The 16420-nt window shown below is 38.5% G+C and overlaps 2 protein-coding genes and 1 long non-coding RNA gene across 3 annotated transcripts; 1 reads left to right on the top strand and 2 right to left on the bottom strand.

Moving 5' to 3' along the window:
* Positions 1-419: 419 nt before the first annotated feature.
* LOC109160021 lies at positions 420-969 on the top strand. Its single transcript, XR_002050670.1, has 3 exons — positions 420-464; positions 559-657; positions 747-969. It is a non-coding gene; the product is annotated as an uncharacterized LOC109160021 (long non-coding RNA).
* Positions 970-6352: 5383 nt separating this feature from the next.
* LOC109159827 lies at positions 6353-7192 on the bottom strand. The gene is made up of 2 exons (XM_019307938.1): positions 6950-7192; positions 6353-6853 (listed from the first exon to the last, which is right to left on the bottom strand). The coding sequence occupies exons 1-2, from the start codon at positions 7190-7192 to the stop codon at positions 6353-6355; spliced, it is 744 nt and encodes a 247-aa protein (XP_019163483.1).
* A 2-nt stretch (positions 7193-7194) lies between these two features.
* On the bottom strand, positions 7195-16217 carry LOC109159828. The gene is made up of 8 exons (XM_019307939.1): positions 11532-16217; positions 10353-10472; positions 10153-10257; positions 9950-10020; positions 7939-8100; positions 7802-7883; positions 7501-7685; positions 7195-7405 (listed from the first exon to the last, which is right to left on the bottom strand). The coding sequence occupies exons 1-8, from the start codon at positions 16215-16217 to the stop codon at positions 7195-7197; spliced, it is 5622 nt and encodes a 1873-aa protein (XP_019163484.1).
* Positions 16218-16420: the final 203 nt, after the last annotated feature.

Consider the following 16420-nt stretch of genomic DNA (forward strand, 5'->3'; position numbering starts at 1 on the left):
TGTATTTACATTCAAAGTGATTTTACACTGCCCAGCACCTAATGTTTATTGAAAAATCGCATTATATTCTGAAGCAGAATCAGTTTCCATTCAACATAAGCTTCAGAGCAGCCCACATATCCTGCTTTGGATTGTTATTGGTTTAAAAAAATCTTAGAGAACCAAGACATTGGAAGTTAATCCACTAGAGTGATTCTAAAATTTACCATCTGCCAGGCTTTGTTATAAACCTAAGATTGGTGTAGTTATCATCTTTTCTTGATAGTAATATAGAAGACTCTACCATCTTCTAGTGGATTAACTTCCAATGTCTTGTCATGTGCATTCATTCATGTGATAAAATTTAAAGAAATTGGCACTGTTTCATGTCTCAAACTAACCAATGGTTATTCTGAATGTGGCAATGACACAATAGTCGAGGAAGCCAATGGTTATCATCAAACTAACCAATGGTTTCATGCAAAGTATGTATAGAAATTGAATTTAAGTTTTAATTAGTGTGATAATATGAATAACAATAAATTGCTTAAATTAATAATATATATATGTATTTTGTAGTGCCCGATACAACCTGGAGATTATGAGTGTGGATATTATGTCATGCGATACATGTTTGGTATCGTGACAAAATATTCATCTATTGATGATTTGGATAAGGTAAGTGAATTTAAATGCAACTATGTATAGTACAGTTAAGTTATATTTTATTAATTAACATAAATTTGATTACTTAAATTTTTTTGTAGGCATTTGAAAGCGATAGTCCGTACTCCATCAATGACATAAATGAGATTCGGGAGCAATGGGCAAAATACTTCTTTTCGGAGTGCGTGTAACTTTTGTTTTATTGATAAATAGTTTTGTTTTGATGATAGTATTGTTTTGTGCATGTTTTGATGATATTATTATATTAAAGTGTAATCGAGGATATAAAGTAGTATTGTGTTTTGATGATAGTATTGTGTTCAAGTGCATTTTGTTAAAGTATTGATGATTGTTTTGTGTTAAAAGTATTGTGGTTCTATGATATTAAAATGTGGTGATATAAAGTAGTGTATTGATAGATAAATTGTGTTGTGTAGGACTTTTAACTGTAACAGGTACAAGAATTATTAAAAAAATAGTGGATTACACAAAAATAAATTAAATAATTAAAATTAAAAAAAAAATCCGCGACTGTTCTTCCTCTAGAACAGTCGCGGATATATATTAAAATGAAAACATTCCGCGACTGTTTCTATCATAAAACAGTCGCGGATGACCACTGAATAAAGAAAATGAAAAATAAATAAAAATACAATCCGCGACTATTTGACATCAAGAACAGTCGCGAATTAATACCCAATTCGCCACTGTTCCACAACAGTCGCGTAATGTCCGAGGCTTTTTGTGACGCTGGTATCTGCGACTGTTGTACAACAGTAGCTAAATGTCATTTACAACAGTAGCAAATGACCAGATCTGTACTAGTGTAAGGACATAACTAACAATCTTACCTAACTCGTCTTTTGATTACTTATATGTGTGTGTGTATGTATATATATATATAAAATCTAAAAACAAAATAAGTTTCAATGATAGTTATATCCCTGGTTTTTGTCTGTATTTGAATTGCTTACTTTCTTGTACATTGTGTTATTAATGTTGTACATTATATTTTTATTGTCAAAAATGTCCAAACATATTCTGTTAGTGTTAAGTAGGGTTAACTGCCGTTAAATATTATACAGTAGGGAATTGTCTTTATTCCTCCATTAATTTTAATCGACTCCCCCTTTCGTAGGTTTTCGTCCGCTTATTCCTCCAATCTCCATTTTATTCCTCCAATCATTCTTCTTCTCATCTTTCATATCACGGATCTGCAATCAACTATTACAATCTTCTTCCCTACCTTCTCAACAGCTGGAATCGCGGACCTTCCTTCCATGAGAGCTAATACGCTAAAAACAAGATCGAGAAAAGAATAAGAATTGAAGCAATCAACGGGATTGGATGGATATGAACATGGATTACGCCTCAATGTTTAAATGGAATCATTGCTGCCTTCTTTCTTTCAAGTTTAATCCGAGGTAAATTTATTAATATTCTAAAAATATAATGTATTTATTTGAATTCTTCATTATATAATTGATTGAATTCAAAGAAATACATTATAATGGAATCTCAATATTAATTTATTTTTTATTAATCACTGCTTCCTTCTTCCTTATATTATTTTTTTCCTTAAGTTCAACGCAGGATCGAGAGACAGAGAGATAATATTTAATTTAATTTTTTAATTGATTGAAAGCAATTCCTACAATTAAGTATTTCTTTTTCAATCCATTTACCTTATTTTGTTCTGAAATATTGTTGGGCGTTGGGCGTTAGGAACTCTGTAGCTATTTAAACACTCAAATGCACAGTGAAATCACTACAAATTCTATTTTATTTTATTATCTAATTGCAAAAGTTTTTTGAATTGTTTTTCTCCCACCTGTTTCTACTGGATGCACTGGTATGAGATAGCAATTGTTGGTTGTATACATAATGAATTTGTATACCATGTTAATAGGAGGTTCACAGGCGGTGTCAGTATTTATTGTTGCCTTTCATTGATGTTATCATCAATTATTGACATTAGGTGATTTGTGGAAAATTATGGTTGTATGTGATGTACCATGAGAAAACAACTGTCTTATTGCTTATAAGCTCCCAAATCCATTCTCTAAATACTGTAATTGACTTGAAAAAAAATTATAAATTTTTAGTTTTGACTGTTGAGTTTATATACGGAGTAACATCATTCATATATTACTCAATTACTCAACTATTGATTGCAGTTAACACCATGATAGGCGTTGTTATTGTATATATATGTCTGTGTGTATATTTTTCTTTCTGGGTGCATCAATTTATTGTCATAGTTGATGGATTCTTCATTTCTTCAAGTTGCATCTTGTTCTATACTTCGGCACATTTAGAATTTTGATTGAAATGAGTAAATAGAACTGATAAAATCTATAATTTTGTATAGCAAGTTAGTAAAATGGAACATAAATTTTTTTAGTTAACTCTATGCACTATAGTTTGAACTTATCCCATTGTTTTCTTTGTAGTTTTAACTTTAAACCCAAGCCGAAATACTTGTCACTGGAAATGGCTTGACTACTAGATGAGGTTTGTCATTTTGTGTTTGAGGCTATCTTATGTCAATTTTTTACTGAATTGTGAATGTAATTGAATGAACCCAATTGTGGAATCAAAGCTAAAGTGTCAGTCTATATGTCCTCCCTGGATGCAGAAAATGAATGTGCTAGAATAGATCATTAGGTAGTATTTTTCCATTTAGTCAAATGATTATATTTAGAATGATAGTGATACATGCCGAGCCCATGATTATTTAGGAAGCCTTATTTTATTATAATTACATTACATAGTTTATGTATTCATAATGATAGTATATATATGCTATCATAACATTTTAGGCGATTTCAGTCACCATATGTGATATTGCTCTACTTATAGCTTCCATAGTTCCATGGTGTTATGTTTTCAGGTTCAAGTATTTGGGTGTATAGATTGATCATATGTATTGAAGCATGATGCTTCACCTGAACCTTGGATTCATTTGCTTATTGTTACTGGCTTATTTAGTTTGTTGATTCCCAAAAAGATAGTGTGGTACAGATCAGGTTTCAGGTTTTTTTTTTTTTTTTTTTTTTTTTTTTTTTTTTTTATTCTTCTTTGTGTATTCAATTTCAAATATGGAGTAATAAATTTATGAGGTCTGGACATTTTATCCAAAAGGACATAAATGGGAGAAGGCTGGTGTAGAGCATGTCTAAATGTTAACAAGTTGGCTGGAATTAAAATCAATATCAATTTGTTAGAGGGCTGCATATGAACTCTTACATACTTATTAGTCTTAAATTTTTTTTTTTTTTAAAAGTGAGAGAATCATAAAGGATTAATGCTACAGTGCTGCTATAAAATGGAAATCCATTGAATGACATTTGAAGTATATGATTATCATATCGTGATGAGCATGTAGTGTCTTGTCTTAAATGTTAATATTATTTATATTTTGTATTGCGAATGTAATTGAATGAACCCAATTGTGGAACCAAAGTTGTGCTGAAGTGCCAGTTTGCCCTCCCTTGATGCTGAATTGCTGATAATGAATGTGCTAGAATAGATCCCCCCCCCCCCCCCCATTTCATTTCATTGACAAATATAAATGCATGTGTTCTTCATCATGTAGTAGCAGTAAAGAGAAAGCTTCATTTCCTTCCATGAAAGTGGTACCTGAAAGGACACCACTGAACTGCACTTGAGGAATACAAGATTCCAAATCCAAGCCATTTTTGTTTGATTCTTTGCTTTGCATTCAAACACGCCAACAACTCTTTGGTAGTTGGCGGGATATATTTGAATTTGGGTGGCGGGATATATTCAAATTTCCCAAGTAGAGTGAAATACTCAATATCTTGTATTAAAAATTTCTTTAATATCTTATAAATTTTAATTGAATTTATTTTCAATCTTTTAAATTTTGCAAAAGTATATAGAAATTTTGTACAACCATTTACTACTGTAATTTTTATTACAAAATTATTTTTAAAAATAATATATTATGAAATTGAAAATCTAAATTAATTACATCTTTGCAAACTTTAATTAACTTGTATTAGGCTGGTCGTTCAATTTTTTCTAATTGATAGTGTTAATTCTTCTATTAGGTTTCAATGAAAAACCTACACAAAATGACAAATTCTACTTTTTCGTCAAATTTTTGAGAGACTATCTTTTACTCAATTCAATAGGTTCATATCTATGAATAATTATAATAGTACTACAAAACTTCTTAAATGTAATTTTTATAGTGCATATGTTCTTAAATGTTTGCTAATGGTAAGTTAACACATGACTTTATTTAGGTTTGGATACAAGATATGATCCGCTCACATAATATTGGATTTTACTACGACAATATGAATTTAGAAGGGATATATCTCTAACTGGAAGAAAAATACATTTAAACAAATTTTATTTGCAATTGCCTTAATTACATCAATATGCTTTCTTCGTAAAATATGTCATTTTACATGTAACAAAAATGGTACTCTCAATCAAAACAACTACTATTACAACATTTGTCACTTTCATTTTGAAATCTTATAGGACCAATAAGCAACATACTTTATGTATTGGAAACAATGGAAGATACATGTTAACTAAATAACATAAAGAGAAAATAGATGTAATATAACATTGAGTACCTTTACTTAAAATTACAGACAAAATAAATTATACGTGAATATTTATGAAACTTCGTCAACTCAAAAAAAAAAAAAAAAAAAATTTACAAATTCATTTTATCTATTTCAAAATGATTTACTAATTTAGTTTAAATATTGGGCACAAGTTTTCGCGCAAAGCGCGTCGAAAAAACTAGTATATATATATATATATATATATATATATATATATATATATATATATATATATATATATATATGCTTATGTTGCGTAGAAGGTCTCAGATGCAAAAGTAAGGAGAAATATGAGCCTTTGATCTGTCTTGATCAATGGCTAAAAAAAAAAGCACTTCTAATCTACACGATGCCATCTACTGACCTACAGTAAATTAAACCATATCTGATTTACTATCTTTGCATTATGTTCAAATCATGGAAGACACAAAATTATCTCATGAAAGGCACAACAATGTACATTGGAAAACACAACAATGTGTCCTAAAAGGCTCAACAATGTACTTTGGAAGGCACAACAATATGCTTTGGAAGACACAACAATATGCTCTAGAAGTCTCAACAATGTGCTCTAGAATGCTCAACAATGTGCACTGAAAAAGTGAAAAACACATCAGTGTGCCTTGAAAAGCACTTCAGTGTGCTATAAATGGTACAACATTGTACTCTACAAGAAGGAAAAAAAGCACTGAAAGACAAAAAAATTTACTTACATAAAATTATCATAATGCCACCACGTTCACTTTTAAGATATTTTCATTATAGACCATTGATTTAGACTAAATCAATGGATGAGATTAAACTTTATTTTTCACCTAAGGAAACATCTACACCTGATCTGTCTTATATGTGAGTGTGTGTGTGTGTGCGCGCGTGCGCGTGCGCGTGCGTGTGCACAAGGGGCTACTATGATGGGAGGGGGAGGGGGTGGGGGGGGGGGGGGTGGGGCAACTGCCCTCATTATGGATCTATCCCTGTCTGTAGTTGATTTAATTAATTTGATATATTAGAATAAAAATGAAAAAATTATAATAAAATGTTTTTTTTTTTAATATCTAATGGAAGGGGGACATCAGGAAAGAAAAAGAAAAAAGGAATTACTCTACACAGAGACGACTAGCAGGAACACCACCTCGATCATCCACTAAAATCTGCATGAGGTCATCGGGAGGGTCGTCTAGGACGCAAGAGTTCGAGTGAAAATGGGCGCATCTAGCAGGAAAGTCTGCAGCCTGATTCTGTTCTCTTGCAGTTAGCACCAAATTCCATTCGCCAACATTCCTAAGCTCACATCTACAAGCATGCAGAATGTTGTCCACCAAATTATTGACTCTTAATCCTGGACCGATGGCATCAATTATAGAGCTAGAATCACATTCAAAGATTGTTTTCTTACTACCTAACAGAATGGCTAACCGAATGCCTTTCATTAAACCCCAAGCCTCAGTCGTCTCAGCCGCGCACACACCCGTTTTGTGCATGAAACTTTTGATCCACCCCATTGGTGGTTTCAACCAATTAATAAACCTCCAAGTTCTGTTAGGCAACTGGGAGGCTGGTCCTACCATCTTTTTGAACGCGGAATTGATCTCCGAAACCTGATTTTAGATCCAGTAGACCTTAAATCTCAGCTCATTGTCTCTAGTGTTAAACACTCTATCATTTCTCCACTTCCACAGCCACCATGTGACTACAGCAAAGGTGAAACTCAGTTTCTGTTTACGATTGCTATCGTGGAACCCATTAATTCCGGCGTCTAGCCAACCTGTTAAAGAAAGGTTCTGAGAATTTCGAAGCATATTAGGAAGAAGGTGCTCCCATAATTCTCTAGCCTTAGGGCAATAGCGAAGAATATGCTCTGTAGATTCAATGAGACCGTAGCAGAGATTGCAGTTTCCATTTACAGTAAACCCCTGTCTAATTCTTTTGGCATTCATCATTAGTCTTTCATGCCTTGCAAGCCATTAAAATACTTGAACTCGGCTAGGGACCTTAAGTTTCCATATATAGCACTCCAACCATGCATGTCATCTGCTTCACAATCACCCATGATCAGTTTGTAAGCTGTCTTTATTGAAAACTTATCGGAGTTCTCGTCCACCCATCCCACAGCATCCTCCTGATTGTCATCGTGTATAAAACAAAGGCGGCTAAACGATTCAGAGTATCAGTCGGAAGCAAGTTCGTTAAGCGGAACCATTTCCATCCTGAGTTTGCACCCCAATAATATGCCACTATCGCATACAGTTCCAGAAGTGGTAAGTGTGAATGGAGTGGGTCCGCTAAAGGTCGGTGGCCGAGCCAAGAATCCAACCAGAACAGAGTTGATTTCCCGTTCTTGACATATTTCCGCAGACCTTTCAACATAGTGGAAGTGGCGCCAAGAATCCCTTTCCATGTGTTTGAACATTCGTGCTTTGGTTGCCAAGTCTGAGGATTACTATTATGATTCATATATTTAGACTTCATAATCATGCACCAAAGGCTGTCCTCCTGGGAGTGTAGCCTCCAAACGAGCTTGATGAAGAAGGCTTGGTTCATTGTACCGAGTTTCCGAATTCCAGACCATCATGCTCTTTTGCCTGAGTGATAGTATCCCAAGCAACCAAATTACACTTTCTTGCATCCCTGGTGGAACCCCAGATGAAGTCCCTAATTACTTTTTCAATTTTCGAAATCACACCTATTGGGAGAGGGGTGGATTACATCGTATAAACAGGGATGGCAGTAAGCACTGATTGCGCCCAAGGTTCTTCTGCCAGCTAGAGAGGGGGATCGCATCTTCCACCCTGTGAGCTTATTTTGCACCTTCGAGATTAACCCCGAATAAGTTTCCCTCTTCAATCTGCCATGAAGAGATAACACACCCAAATAAACTCCTAAGTTATCTGTCATAGGTATTTGCAGTGCTTCAGCAATAGACATTTGAGCTAACATAGCTGTATTCTTAGAGAAACGACAAATAAGGGACTTCTGATAATTGACTTTCTGTCCCGAATGGCTACAAAAAAATATCAAGGCATTCCTTCATATATAACTAGAGTCTGGTTCATTGAAGCTTCACCAAATAAAAGCATGTCGTTGGCAAAAAAACAAATGTGATACCTCTGGACCTTTCTTAGTGTTGAGATTAACAAGAACAAGAAACAATAATATTGGTAGAAAAGTAAAGAAGACAAGATTTACGTGGTTCAGCAAAGCGCCTACGTCCACAGGAGTGAAACTATTCTTCAATTCATAGTGATGGTTATGTTGGCGATCTAAAATGACCCCTTAGGGATACAACCAATATATTTATAGGCATCCCTATACAATGGGTCTACCTGCTTCACTCATATTCCTAGTATGAGACAAACACATATTCCTAATCCCTATATGAGACAAACTCAACAATCTCCACCTTGTCGAATATGCTCTTTAGGAGAAAAATATAACTCAATAAATCTACACATTGGCGAATATGCCCTTTAAGAGAAAAGACTTATCTCACCATCTGATAGGGTTTGTAGTTTGCATGGGGTGGAAAGTAGGTTGGGAAATGGAATTTCCTGGATTGTCGTTCTCAAGGATGACAAATTGGGATTGATTAGAGTGCTCTACTCGTGAAATTCTACAAGGTAAGATACTAGGCTTTGAAACTTAGCAAACATGACACTTAACACCAAAGGGAAACTTAAAGGAACTCACAAAGGAAGTGTGGGTTGAGTCGGTCTCATTGGTTCCACGATATTGGGACACTCTACTCTAGAAAGAGCAATTGAGTTGCCGAAATGAAAGGAATCAATGTGAGGGTCACGGCACATCACTAAGCTACGACAAGCCTAGTCTCTCCATCTACCTACGTCGGTGGAGGCATTTCATCGAACACCTTGTCTACCACCCCTCCCAGACCTAGCCCTCTCGGATCGTAGGGCGGGGATGCTAAACTTCCGGGGCTATGGAGATATGTCAATCTCTTACACCAATCTCCACCCTAACCTATGTCCAATTGTGGCCATCAAATAGACAAAGTCTAGACAAGACAAGTTCAACACACAAGATGCATTCATATCAACAACCACTTCATCAATCAAGCAACAATCCCAAAATCATAGAACCTAGATCCCAACTCAACCAAGTAATCTAGCTACTGCATAATAAAAGCAAGAAACCCTAGTTCTATCATGGATCAATTGCAAGCAAATAGAAATCAAGTTTATAAAGCAAGGTAAAAAGATAAGGAAAGATTGTACCAATAGAAAGCAATCAAATCTTCAAAAATACAAGATCTTCAATCCAAGTGCTCCTTCCTTCTTCTCTCTACCCTCTACTCTCTAATCTAAGAATGGAATGTCTAAAAATGAAGTGCTCTATTTGTAAATTATAGCAAAAAAGCTTAAACGGTCTCAAAACTAAGCATAATCAAGCAAATCCTGCTCAAAACAGCCATTGAATGTCTCTATAAAACAAGTGTTTTTTACGCTTATCACCATCTCTACCTTCACAAATATGCCCTTTAGGAGAAAAGACTTATCTTACATATACACATGGGTAGGAACAACCATGCTCATCCCAACTAGCCAGCCACATGCATCATGCAGCATCAAACGTTTCTCAATGCATGTACGCGAACCGCTTTGTCCCAAGTCATTCGCCCTCAACCATCGACTTGTTATACCAGCCACGACTAATGCTAACTGTCCCATTCAGCTAACCTTCTGCATCTAGCCCATACCAGGTCCATGTCCCCTCCTGGTATCCACGCTGCCCCAACACAAAAGCGCCCCTGAAAAGTCACACTAAACCCGTGTGCCTTGCCCAATGCTCCACTAACCAGCAATCGCGTGAGTAACACGCACCATCAAACGTTTCCCCGTGCATGTTCACAAACTTCTTCGTCCCAAGCAATCTATCACACCAGCCTTGACTCATGCCAAACCCGGCCCATACCAGGTCCACGACCACTCCTGGTATCCGCGCTGCCCAACACTACAGCGCCCCTCACCACCTTCTCATCTAGCATCTAGAAACACCCAACAAATCCAAACACTGTTTGATCTTGTCACTAGTTACTGCTAGAACGTCACCTTCACTATAATAAGAGTCATCAACATGTACCACGTCCGTAGCTTCCTGCTTCTTCAACTCTCTCCAATCAGCCTCTCTCAAATTAGCTGGCTTTTCCATCTTCAAGGTTTTCAGAAGGCCCTGGTGTGCCAACAAATCTTTTACCCTAGACTGCCATAACCCAAAATTCCATGTACCATCAAACTTTGATACCTCGAATTTTGTACTTGAACTTGTCATCTCAACAGTGCTCTAATACCAATTTGTTGAGATTAACAAGAACAAGAAACACTAATAATGACAGAAAAGTAAAGAAGACAAGATTTACGTGGTTCGGCAAAGTGCCTACGTCCACATGAGTGAAACTATTCTTTAATTCATAGTGATGGTTATGGTGGTGATCTGATACGACCCCTTAGGGATACAACCAATATATTTATAGGCATCCCTATACAATGGGTCTACTTGCTTCACTCTTATTCCTAATATGAGACAAACACATATTCCTAATCCCTATATGAGACCAACTAACACTTAGTAATCCTAATTCCTTTCCAATCTCCCAATTTAACTTTCTCGTTGATGAACTGGTTAAGTCTTTCTATACGTAGCACAAACAAGGGGGGAGAGATGGGGTCTCATTGACGTATCCCCTGAGATGGTCTAAACCATTCATATTTCTTACCGTTGCACTGAATAGCCAACCTTGAAGTAGACACGCAAGCCATTATATTTCTTATCCAAGTTTGATTAAAACCAACATGCTCCAAGGTCGAACTTAAAAAACTCCAAGATAGCCTATCGTAGGTTTTCTCAAAATCTATTTTTAAAATCTGTAAGGCACTTGAGTAAAAGAACCAGATCTACGGTCTAGTAATGGGGAATTTGGGGTAGAGGGGAGAAATAGAAGGAGAAAGAAGAAGAAAATAGGGCTGTATTCATTCCATAAAACTTCTCTGCTGTTTACACCCCCTTTTAAGGCTAAGGCAACAGAAAAATAAAGCTAATATCAATGAAAAATAGCTGGCATAACAGTCCCCTTCAATCCAGGAGCTCGTTCAGCAAAAGGAAATAACAGATGCTTCAAAACGGTGTCGTCTGATGCCTTCTTTTAACCACCGCAACGGCTCCTTCACAACGACGTCGTATGGCTTAAATTATAACGGCTCTTTCAACCACCCTTCTTACGGCGTCGTTTTGGTCCCTCGACTTTCAGCCTTTATCAATTACAGACTTCTCTTTCTCATTCGTTGCTTCTCTTCCCTTCCCCTCCTTATCTTCACCATTTGGACCAGCTTGCAGGGTCGTTACATCACCTCCCCCACTAGACGATCCTTGTCCCCAAGGATCAAAAGAAGGAAATTGGCTCTTCAAGTGGTAATAATCTTCCCAGGTTGCAGCAGAGTCAGGGAGATTAGCCCACTGTACCAGAAGTTGTGTAACAGCCTGGTTGTTTCTCTCCACTAATCTCTTGCCCAATACTGCGACAGGTTCAGTCAACAATTGCCCATCCTTGTCCAGTACTGGAGGGTCGAGCTGCACCACTGTGCCTTCCCCCACCCTTTTCTTCAATTGGGAAACATGAAACACTGGATGCAATTGTGCTCCTGCAGGTAATTGCAACTTATATGCTACTGCCCCCACCTTCTCAATGACCTTGTAGGGCCCATAGTATTTAGAAGCCAATTTGAGGTTGCTCCTGACTGCTAAAGAGACCTGTCTATAGGGTTGTACCTTCAAATAAACCCAATCTCCCACCATGAGGATCCTTTCACTTCTACCCTTATCTGCCTGAACTTTCATCCTATTATGGGCTTGTTTCAGATTCTCCTTAAGAGTGGCCAACACAGCATTTCTTTCAATCAGCCAACTGGACTCATCATCCTTGTGGATTGCATTGCAGACTAGAGCTGGGGGAGTATACCCATAGAGGGCCTGGAATGGGGTGCATTTCAAGGCAGAATGGTAGTTGGTGTTGTACCACCATTCTGCAAGGTGAAGCCACTTTCCCCAGCTAGCAGGTTTTTGAAAAGCCATGCACCTCAGGTAACTTTCCAAGCACTGATTGACCCTTTCTGTTTGGCCATCAGTTTGGGGGTGATAGGCTGTGGAAAGATTTAATTGGACCTGCATATTCTTAAATAGAGCCTGCCAAAACCTACTGGTGAATACCTTGTCTCTGTCTGAGATGATACTCCTAGGAAGCCCATGTAATCTGTATATATTTTCCATAAAGAGATTAGCAATAATTTCAGCAGTGTAAGGGTGAGATACTGCAATGAAGTGTGCATATTTTGTCAATCTATCAACCACCACTAAGATGACATTTTTCTGCTTGGACAGTGGCAAACCCTCTATGAAGTCCATGGAAATGCTTTGCCAAGCTTCTTCTGGGATGTTTAAGGGTTGTAGAAGACCAGGATTGGCCACATTCTCATGTTTGCACCTTTGGCAGGTGTCACATGTCCTAACCAACTCAATCACATCTCTCTTCAACCCCTTCCAATAGAAGAGTGCCTTCATTCTTTGGTATGTACCTGTTTGACCAGAGTGTCCCCCAATGGCAGATTCATGCAGTTTCAACATCAATTCCTTCCTCAAGGTTCCATTGGAGCCAATATAAAGCCTGCCTTTATATCTTAAGAGCCCACTAGTGACTGTAATGGTAGTGTCTGTAGGGTCAATTAGGGCAGCAGTCAGATTAGTGGAAGCCCAAGTGTCCCCTGTGTAACTATTGAGAACCTCTTCTAACCACTGAGGTTGTACTACGGAGATTGCATTCAAAACTGGACCTTCATCATAGTCCCTTCTGGATAGGGCATCAGCTACTTGGTTATCTGCCCCTCTCTTGTACTGGATGGAGTAGTCCAGCCCTAGAAGCTTAGATAATCCTTTCTGTTGTAGGGCAGTAGTAATCTTTTGTTCTAAGAGAAACTGAAGGCTATGGTGATCAGTTTTGATAGCAAAGTGCCTTTCTAACAAGTATGGTCTCCATCTATCCACAACATTTATAATGGAAAGGTATTCCTTTTCATAGATAGACAGCCCAAGGTGTTTCTCCCCAAATGCTTTGCTGAAAAAGGCTATAGGCTTCCCCTCTTGGACTAGCACAGCCCCCATCCCTTTATGGCTTGCATCAGCTTCCACTATGAAGTCTTTCTGAAAGTTAGGCAATGCTAGAACTGGGGAATTACACAAAGCAGACTTGAGTTGCTCAAAAGCTTGATCAGACTTTGGACCCCATTTAAATCCATCATTCTTTAACATCTCTGTTAAGGGTTTGCTCAACACCCCATAGGCTCTTATAAACCTTCTGTAGTAGCCTGTAAGGCCTAGGAAACCCCTCAAGGCCTTGACAGTCTTAGGTCTAGGCCAAGCTGCCACAGCTTCCAATTTAGTAGGATCAGTCTGCAAGCCTTCCTGGGAGATGATGTGCCCTAAGTATTCCACTTGAGTTTGTGCAAATGAGCACTTACTCATTTTGGCTAGAAGTTGATGCTGTCTCATGGTTAGAAGGACCTCTCTTAGGTGCTGCCAATGGACTTCCCAGCTAGGACTGTAGACCAGTATATCATCAAAGAAAACCAACACAAATTTCCTCAACAATGGTTTGAATACTGAGTTCATTAGGGCTTGAAAGGTAGCTGGTGCATTGGTGAGCCCAAATGGCATCACCTTGAACTCATAGAGCCCCTGATGAGTCCTAAATGCTGTTTTGAATTCCTCCCCTTCCTTCATCCTAACCTGATGGTACCCTGACCTGAGATCCAGCTTAGAAAAACAGTTGGCTCCAGACAATTCTGAGAAAAGGTCTTCCACTAGTGGAATAGGGAACTTATTCTTCACTGTGATATTGTTAAGTGCTCTGTAATCTATACAAAACCTCCATGAGCTATCTTTCTTGGGGACAAGTAGGACTGGGGATGCAAAGCAAGAAGAGCTAGGGGTAACCACCCCAGCAGCCAACATTTCATCAACCATTTTCTCAATGGTATTCTTTTGATCAAAAGAATACCTATAAGGCCCCACATTAACAGGCTTAGCTCCATGTATGAGGGTGATAGTATGGTCTAAGGCTCTCTTGGGTGGTAGGGTTTTTGGTTCTTGGAATAGGTCTTGGAACTCTGAGAGTAAACTGCTGAGCTCAGGAAACTTAGGTTGTGGTTCAGTGATATTGGTGGCTGATTTGGAGGGTAAGTTGTAGGTTGTCACAGTGCAACATTGCACAAGGAAGCCTTGCACTCCTTCTTTGTGCCATTTCTTAAGCTGCTTGTCTGTGGCAGCTTTCAAAATCACCTTCTTAGCCAATCCCTTCAGAAAAACTTTTCTCCCATCCTTGTGGAAAGAAATACCAGGGGGCCTTGTGTGTAGCTGAATGGGGGCAAACAGATCCACCCAATCCATACCAAGCACCATATCACAACCCCCAAGTCTCAATAACCTGAAATCTTTTGTAAAACTTTCTTGTTGTATCTGCCAACTCAGATTGGGGCAAACTGAATCACTAATCACCTTATCACCATTTGCCACTGTGACTTCCAAGGCTTTGGCCTTCTCAGGTTGCCTCCTCATGTGATCAAGCAACTGGGGATCAAGGAAGCTATGGGTGCTTCCACTGTCTACTAGTATGACAATAGGCTGCCTCTGGATACATCCCAACAACTTAATAGTATTTAGGCCTTCTCCACCCACCACAGCACATAATGATATTTCTGCCTCTTCAGGAATTGTCCCATCCTCTTCTGCTTCCACTAAGCTAGGCAATTCATTGTTCTCCAGGCCCTCTATGATATTGAAGGTAGGACCACTACACTTATGCCCAGGCTGCCAGGGTTCAAAACACCTGAAGCACCTCTTCTGTTCTCTTAGTTGGTTTCTGAATTGGGTGACCTCTGGTGATTTAGAGGCAGTAGGTTGGTGTTGTAAGGGTGGTTTGTGGTTTGGGTTCTGAGGGTAAGATTGGTTGGTATTTGGGCTATATGTTCTGGGGTTTTGTGTAGGTTTGGAGTTCCAACTGGGAGCCTTAGGTCCATCACTCCCTTTCAGCCCCTTTTCATACTGTCTGGCTAGCCAGATGGCATCTTCTAGACTGTTTGGCTTGGCAGTTCTGACAAAGCATCTTAGATTTTGCTTGAGCCTAGCAATGTAGTTTTCCAGGAAGTAGTTCTCTGTGAGACCAGGGTGTGCTTGCAATAAAAGGCTTTTGAACCCCTCATACCCATCAGTATACTCATCCACTCCACTCCATTGCTTAAAGGCAGTAAAATCCTCCATGAGTGACACACCACTATCCCCAAATCGCTTACACACAGCCTCTGCAAAGTCTATCCATTGGAACCCTTCTCTCAACCCATGAATGTACCCCTCAAACCACAGTCCAACCTTCCCACTCAAGTGGACATACAACAGATTTATCACATCATATCTAGGAATATGAGATAACACAAAGAATTTTTCACACCTGAGCACCCACTGTCTAGGATTAGCGTAATCAAAGGGTGGAAACTCACTTTTAAATCGGGGGTAAATGTCTGAATTTTGTCCTGCTCCTGGCCTGAGGCCCCCCACTATCCTTCTCCTAGGGATCCACTCAGCTTGTGGCCCTTCAGAAGCCATTGTCTCAGGGTCCAATTCTTCCAGTTCAGGCTCTTGCACAGGTGCCTTGTCTGGCCTGCCTCCTGAACTCTCAGGAACTCGCCCTTGGACTGAGGATTGCCCAGGTGAGTGTCCCATGACTGGAGGTGCAGGTCGATTCAGCCGCAGTAAGTTGATCATCTCATCTCTGAAGGATGCAAACTGGGTATTCATCTGTGAGCTCAACTCAGTGACTGAATCTTGTGTGGCCTGGATCCCGTTGTCAATTTTGCTGTTGAGCTCAATCACGGTAGCCTCTAACTTTCGCATACGGTCCTCCATCGCGAGCTCTGATACCAAATGTAAGGCACTTGAGTAAAAGAACCAGATCTACGGTCTAGTAATGGGGAATTTGGGGTAGAGGGGAGAAATAGAAGGAGAAAGAAGAAGAAAATAGGGCTGTATTCATTCCATAAAACTTCTCTGCTGTTTACACCCCCTTTTAAGGCTAAGGCAACAGAAAAATAAAGCTAATATCAATGAAA

This window comes from Ipomoea nil, unplaced genomic scaffold (genome assembly GCF_001879475.1).
Source record: "Ipomoea nil cultivar Tokyo-kokei standard unplaced genomic scaffold, Asagao_1.1 scaffold2845, whole genome shotgun sequence".
NCBI classification, from domain to species: domain Eukaryota; kingdom Viridiplantae; phylum Streptophyta; class Magnoliopsida; order Solanales; family Convolvulaceae; genus Ipomoea; species Ipomoea nil.

What these genes read in the sequence shown, in the direction of transcription:
- LOC109159828 (XM_019307939.1), bottom strand. Translation starts at nt 16,217, where the DNA reads ATGGAGGACCGTATGCGAAAGTTAGAGGCTACCGTGATTGAGCTCAAC. An exon ending in TTTGGCATGAGTCAAGGCTG is followed by an intron (nt 10,021 to 10,152) that starts GTGTGATAGATT and finishes GTGACTTTTCAG; the next exon opens with GGGCGCTTTTGTGTTGGGGC. An exon ending in ATCCACCCCTCTCCCAATAG is followed by an intron (nt 7,884 to 7,938) that starts GTGTGATTTCGA and finishes GGGTTCCACCAG; the next exon opens with GGATGCAAGAAAGTGTAATT.
- LOC109159827 (XM_019307938.1), bottom strand. Translation starts at nt 7,192, where the DNA reads ATGAATGCCAAAAGAATTAGACAGGGGTTTACTGTAAATGGAAACTGC. An exon ending in AACTGAGTTTCACCTTTGCT is followed by an intron (nt 6,854 to 6,949) that starts GTAGTCACATGG and finishes ATCTAAAATCAG; the next exon opens with GTTTCGGAGATCAATTCCGC.